The sequence below is a fragment of the Triticum aestivum genome, chromosome 7D, assembly GCF_018294505.1.
Source record: "Triticum aestivum cultivar Chinese Spring chromosome 7D, IWGSC CS RefSeq v2.1, whole genome shotgun sequence".
In the NCBI taxonomy this organism is placed as follows: domain Eukaryota; kingdom Viridiplantae; phylum Streptophyta; class Magnoliopsida; order Poales; family Poaceae; genus Triticum; species Triticum aestivum.
Genome location: NC_057814.1, coordinates 217,857,603 through 217,864,613, shown reverse-complemented (window position 1 = coordinate 217,864,613; position 7,011 = coordinate 217,857,603). Strand labels below are relative to the sequence as shown.

Here is a 7,011-nt window from a genome sequence, read left to right as displayed (position 1 = left end):
CCAGCCCGGACATCCGACACCTGCCTGTGCGCAGAGAACGGGCCAAGGGCCCATGTATCCCCCCTCTCACTTACCCCTTCGTGGGCTAACACTATATATAGACCCCCACCTCCTCCTAGTTAGATCCTCATGGAGATGAACCTTACCTGTATCTTTCCCTTTGTTGTTCATGTACCTTGTGGATCTTGTGTGTTTAATTGTTTAGTGGATGTGTGATTGAACTTGTTCTTGAGTGTTCCCCCTTGTGATTTCTCTCCGTTCTTCCCCGTGTTCATTGTGTTCTTCAAGGGAACCCACTCCAATCGTGAAAGATCAGCCTACACTAGGTTAGCCCCGTATCACCACTCTGCCAGGTACGGTCAACAGGATGTGTGGAGCAGATTATGAATGCACAAGAGATGAGCACAAATAAGTTTCAACATCCATTTTGCTCTTGACAAGAGAAACTATACATAAACATAATCTAACAAAGCGTCCAGCCGGCAGGCACTCCAGTTGCAGTGATCTTGAGCGAAACCAACAAAAATAAAAGAAAGTTAAACCTGGATATCCATGAAGACGAATAGTAAGGATTGTCTGGTCTTCAGGAAACCAAATATAAGTGGTTCCATATCACGATTACATTTGCCAAGTCTTTCCCTAATAACAAGTTACCGAAAGCTAGCCCCATCACAAATTCAGACAACCTATTCAGGTTGTGATAATAGCAACACATCACAGATAGCACAACATAACAAGGGATCACGAAGATACAAAGCACAACTACCCGTTATTGCGTTTCATTCACTCCTTGGAGGTCTTGTTGATGAGGGACTTGTGGATGTGAGGGATGACACCACCACCAGCGATGGTGCCCTTGATGAGGGTGTCCAGCTCCTCGTCTCCACGGATCGCGAGCTGCAGGTGGCGAGGGGTGATACGCTTCACCTTGAGATCCTTGCTGGCGTTGCCGGCCAGCTCAAGGACCTCGGCAGTGAGGTACTCAAGGATTGCTGCAGAGTACACAGCGGCAGTGGCACCCACACGGCCATTAGCCGAGACCCTCTGCTTGAGCTGCCTGTGTATACGGCCCACCGGGAACTGCATAGTGCAAACACACGAGCAGGTCATGATCGGTAATTGATGAGGTCACAATTTAAACATGCAAAAGATATGAACAGTAAATACATCAATTCTGATAATGGATGTCCCAAGCTGAAACTTAGATCAAACACATATTATCTGTGCCAGATACAGAACAAGTATCAGTATTAAGTTGATAACATGGAAGAGTACATCCCCTTGAATGGTGCAAGTAACCAAGCAGAGAGCAATGCTTGCATCACAAAAACGCATGCCTGTCTCCAGCAATGTTATTATTATATACTCCCTCCGTCCCATAATAGAAGAGCATTTTTTACACTACACTAGTGTAAAAAACGATCTTATATTATGGGACGGAGGGAGTAGAAAAAATCATAAACGGATCCCACAATAGTACAGTACAAGTGTGGGTAGAATTCAAAAGGTACAGCTACAAGTTAATAGATCAATAAAATACGGTACTTTTGCCAGTGCATGGCACTGAAGCCTGCAATCAGTATACTGTCATAACATTGCAGGAGTGCAAAACATAGATCTGGCATAGTTTACAACATAACAAACAAACTCCGACTAGGATGGGGGAGACAACCTAAACGAACCAGCTAACCGATAATCATTACTACAAATCGATAATCAATACTGACAACGGAGCACAATAAGATTCTACAACAAATCTCGTACAAACATAAGGTGCAGCATGGCACCAGATCCGCGGCAGGAAACACTTGGAGATCTAACAATTCACCCGCGAGAACGGTCCACAAAATAGCTACAGGAAAGAGGGGGAATTGGGGAGCGGGCAAACCTGAATCCCGGCACGGGACGAGCGGGACACAGGCGCCTTCTTCTTGTCCTTGTCCTTGTCGGCGGCGCCCTTGGCCGCCGTCGTCTTCGCCGCAAGCAGCCCCTTGCCTCCCTTCCCGGCCATCTCCCTTCGCAGCAGAGCCCCCTACATGCACACCCAACGAAACCATCAGCAAAACCAAGCAAGCAAAAGAGATTTCAAGCTACAACGCCGGGGATCCCCTGCCTCACCTGGCTTCCTCTCGCCTCTCTCGGTCTTAGAACTGACTGGGGCTTGGGTGCTTCTCTCCTCTTCGGGCTATTCAGCGGTTTTGCTCCCTGTATTTATTTCGAGTGTGGTGGGGAGGCGGCGCGGGGGGGCGGGAGGGGGGAGTTGGGAGGGAAACCGGCGAAATTTCTGGCGCGCTGGTGTTTTGGGGGGGTTTGAACTACGCGCGCGGTGGGACTGACAAAACAATTGGCGGCAGTGTGAAAAAACTAAAAAAAAGGAAGCGGGAAACTGCGGAGCGTTTTGCGCTGGCGCGATATTACTCGAAGCTGCTGTCTATTTCCGCTCAACACATATGGGCTTTCAAACCACCATGGACCTGACCGCGTTTCTTTCGGTTGGGCTACGATTTTAACCACCAAACAACTTACGGCAGCTGTTTCTCAAAAAAAAAACTTACGGCAGGTGTTTCTAAAAAAAAGGCAGGTAAACTAACATAATCAACCGTAAAAAAAAAGGTAAACTAACATAATCTCTCAAAAAAAAGGTAAACTAACCTAAAAATATATGGTATACTATATTTCGCAGGCCGGGGGCCCTTAATGCAGCATGGAAATAGCAGTGAGCGTGCTTAAATTGTAGTATACGATAATCTTTGTCGAAAAACTTAAATTACTCACCGCAAGAAATATGTTACAACAATGTTTCACATGAGACGGAAGATAAATTTGATGTTTACAAACCCCTTCATCGAGTACAAATATATCATCCTGCATGTTGGGGTTTGATCAACCGGGACATGCTACACGAGTGGAGGTAGACTAGGATTCATAATTGTGTATTTCACTCGGACATACCTCCCTGAGATGAAAGCAGCCCAACGGGCAGAAGCATTATTTGTGGAGTATACACGAAAGCTTCATTCACTACGCCATTATTCCAAGAGTTACTAGTCAAGCTTTTAAATCTAAGTTGCTATGACCTATATATAGGCTGATATATCAGTGTGGGGGCTCTACCGATATAAACATAAGTACATAACATATCATTTTGCAAATATCATTTTCACGTATATCATCTGATATGGACCAAAATATCGACCGATATGGCCGATATGGGACCTGATATACCCACTGACATAGACTGGTACGTCGATAAAGACAATTTTTTATCAGAAATCGGTGAAAAATAGATTATGTATTTTCAAAGTCATGCATAATGTTTCGTAGAACACATATATAATGTATTGTTTTAAATCTTAAAGTGAGGATTTTGTGAATCTATCATAAATAGTTTATTAGCGAACAAGTCATAAACAAGGAATTTAAATTTGTTATGCTAGAGTGTTGACACCATACTATTTTTTTTACTTAAAAGACATTTTGAACAATAATATTGGGAAAATATAGATATATTTCCTTCGATATATATACATATCGTCCAATATATCACCCGATATGCTCAAGCCAAACTGATACGACCCCGATGTATGATATTTTGAACCTTATTACTAGTACCTCATTATGACGCATTAAACATAGTGATACGTCCATTTTGCATCATGCTTGTCCAACTGCTATTTATAATGCTTTTATCAATGTTTCACTTTATGATGCAATTCTAATGTCTTTTTGTCTTAATATGCAAGATCTATATGAAGAGAGAAATTGCAGACAGGTGGAATTCTAGACCTAAAAGAGATATGATAACCCGCAAGTATAGGGGATCGCAACAGTTTTCGAGGTAGAGTATTCAACCTAAATCTATTGATTCGACACAAAGGGAGCCAAAGAATATTCTCAAGTATTAGCAGTTGAGTTGTCAATTCAACCACACCTGAAAAACTTAATATCTGCAGCAAAGCATTAAGTAGCAAAGTAGTATGGAAGTAGCGGTAACGGTGGCAAAAGTAACAGTAGCAGTATTGTAGCAATCGTAACAGTGGCAACGGAAAAGTAAAGTAGCAAAGATCAATATGTGAAAAGCTCGTAGGCAATGGATCAATGATGGATAATTATGTCGGATGGCATTCATCATGCAACGGTTATAACATAGGGTGACACAGAACTAGCTCCAATTCATCAATATAATGTAGGCGTGTATTTCGAATATAGTCATACGTGCTTATGGAAAAGAACTTACATGACAAATTTTGTCCTACCCTCCTGTGGCAGCGGGGTCCTAATGGAAACTAAGGGATATTAAGGCCTTCTTTTAATAGAGTACCGGACCAAAGCATCAGCACTTAGTGAATACACGAACTCCTCAAACTACGGTCATCACCGGGAAGTGTCTCGACTATTGTCACTCCGGGGTTACCGGATCATAACACTTAGTAGGTGACTATAACTTGGAAGATAGGATCAAGAACACGAATGTATTCATGAAAACATAATAGGTTCAGATCTGAAATCATGGCACTCGGGTCCTAGTGACAAGCATTAAGCATACCAAAGTCATAGCAACATCAATCTTAGAACATAGTGGATATTATGGATCAAACCCTAACAAAACTAACTCGATTACATGGTAAATCTCATCCAACCCATCATGGTCCAGCAAGCCTACGATGGGCATACTCACACACGGCGGTGAGCATCATGAAATTGGTGATGGAGGATGGTTGATGATGAAGATGGCGACGGGTTCCCCTCTCCGGAGCCCAAAACGGACTCCAGATCTGCCCTCCCGAGGAAGAACAGGGCTTGGCGACGGCTCCGTATCGTAAAACACGATGAATCCTTCTCTCTGATTTTTTTCTCCCCGAATATGAATATATGGAGTTGGAGTTGAGGTCGGTGGAGGTCCAGGGGACCCACAAGGATGGAGGGCGCGCCCCCCACCCTTGTGGCCAGGGTGTGGGCCCCTTTAGTTGATTGTTTCGCCAATATTTTTATTAATTCCAAAAATCATCTCCGTGAAGTTTCAGGTCATTCCGAGAACTTTTATTTCTGCACAAAAATAACACCATGGCAATTCTGCTGAAAACAACGCCAGTCCGGGTTAATTCCATTCAAATCATGCAAGTTAGAGTCCAAACCAAGGGCAAAAGAGTTTGGAAAAGTAGATACGATGGAGACGTATCAACTCCCCCAAGCTTAACCCATTGCTTGTCCTCAAGCAATTCAGTTGACAAACTGAAAGTGATAAAAAACTTTTACAAACTCTGTTTGATCTTGTTGTTGCAAATATGTAAAGCCAGCATTCAAGTTTTCAGCAAAGATTATGAACTAACCATGTTCACAATAACCTTTAGGTCTCACATTTACTCATATCAATGGCATAATCAACTAGCGAGCAATAATAATAAATCTCGGATGACAACACTTTTTCAAAACAATCATGATATGATATAACAAGATGGTATCTCGCTAGCCCTTTCTGAGACCGCAAAACATAAATGCACAGCACCCCTAAAGATCAAGGACTGACTAGACATTGTAATTCATGGTAAAAGAGATCCAGTCATACTCAATATAAATTACTAATAGTGCATACAAATGACAGTGGTGCTCTCTAACTGGTGCTTTTTATAAGAGGATGATGACTCAACAATAAAAGTAAATAGATAGGCCCTTCGCAGAGGGAAGCAGGGATTTGCAGAGGTGCCAGAGCTCGAGTTTTTGAGACGGAGATAAATAATATTTTGAGCGGTATGCTTTCATTGTCAACATAACAACTAAGAGATCTCGGTATCTTCCATGCTACATACACTATAGGCGGTTCCCAAACAGAATGGTAAAGTTTATACTCCCCCACCACCAACAAGCACATTCCACGGCTGGTCCGAAACAAGGGGTACCGTCCAACTAACAACAGTCCTGGGGGAGTTCTGTTTGCAATTATTTTGATTTGATTTGAGCATGGGATTGGGCATCCCGGTTACCAGCCATTTTCTCGTGAATGATGAGCGAAGTCCACTCATCGTGAGAATAACCCACCTAGCATGGAAGATATAGACAGCCCTAGTTGGTACATGAGCGATTCGAGCATACAAAACCGATTATCATTTGAAGGTTTAGAGTTTGGCACATGCAAATTTACTTGAAACGACGGGTAAATATCGCATATAGGGAGGTATGGTGGACTCATATGGAACAACTTTGGGTTTATGGAAGTGGATGCACAAGCAGTATTCCCGCTTAGTACAAGTGAAGGCTAGAAAGAGGCTGGGAAGCGACCAGCTAGAGAGCGACAACAATCATAAACATGCATTGAGATTAACCAACATTGAATGCAAGCATGAGTAGGATATAAATCACCATGAACAAAAATATCGTGGAGGCTATGCTAATTTTGTTTCAACTACATGTGTGAACATGTGCCAAGTCAAGCCACTTGAATCATTCAAAGGAGGATATCATCCTATCATACTACATCACAACCATTTTAATTTCCATGCTGGCATGCAAGATAAACCATTATAAACTCCTAGCTAATTAAGCATGGCATGAGTAACTATAATCTCTAATTGTCATTGCAAACATGTTTCATTCATAATGGGCTGAATCGGGAACAATGAACTAATCATATCTACAAAAACAAGATAGGTCGAGTTCATACCAGCTTTTCCTCATCTCAATCATTTCATCATATATCGTCATTATTGCCTTTCACTTGCACGACCGAACGGTGTGGATAATAATAATAGTGCACGTGCATTGGACCGAGCTAAAATCTGCAAACATTTATTCAAAGGAGAAGACAAGGTAATATGGGCTCTTTGTTAGATCAACAATAATGCATATGAGAGCCACTTAACATTTTCATCGTGGTCTTCTCCTCTCGACCCCCAAAGAAAAGAAAAGAATTTCAAAGAAACACACTGAAATGTTTTTGGAGTTTTTGTTTTTCTGAAGAAAGAAAAACAAGAATGAGAAAAACTATTTACACGGGAAAGCTCCCAACAAGCAAAA

At 42.2% G+C, this 7,011-nt stretch overlaps 1 protein-coding gene across 1 annotated transcript; it reads right to left on the bottom strand.

Annotated features, from left to right (window-relative positions):
- Window positions 1-553: 553 nt before the first annotated feature.
- LOC123166391 (probable histone H2A variant 2) lies at window positions 554-2,277 on the bottom strand. The gene is made up of 3 exons (XM_044584186.1): window positions 2,119-2,277; window positions 1,889-2,032; window positions 554-1,080 (listed from the first exon to the last, which is right to left on the bottom strand). Exons 2-3 carry the CDS (start codon window positions 2,009-2,011, stop codon window positions 784-786), a joined length of 420 nt encoding a protein of 139 aa, XP_044440121.1. The 5' UTR covers window positions 2,012-2,032; window positions 2,119-2,277; the 3' UTR covers window positions 554-783.
- Window positions 2,278-7,011: the final 4,734 nt, after the last annotated feature.

Bases quoted from the DNA above. Each gene is read 5' to 3' on its own strand.
- LOC123166391 (XM_044584186.1), bottom strand. From the start codon at position 2,011: ATGGCCGGGAAGGGAGGCAAGGGGCTGCTTGCGGCGAAGACGACGGCG. The intron at 1,081-1,888 runs GTTTGCCCGCTC...TGCACTATGCAG, and splicing joins CGTCCCGTGCCGGGATTCAG to TTCCCGGTGGGCCGTATACA.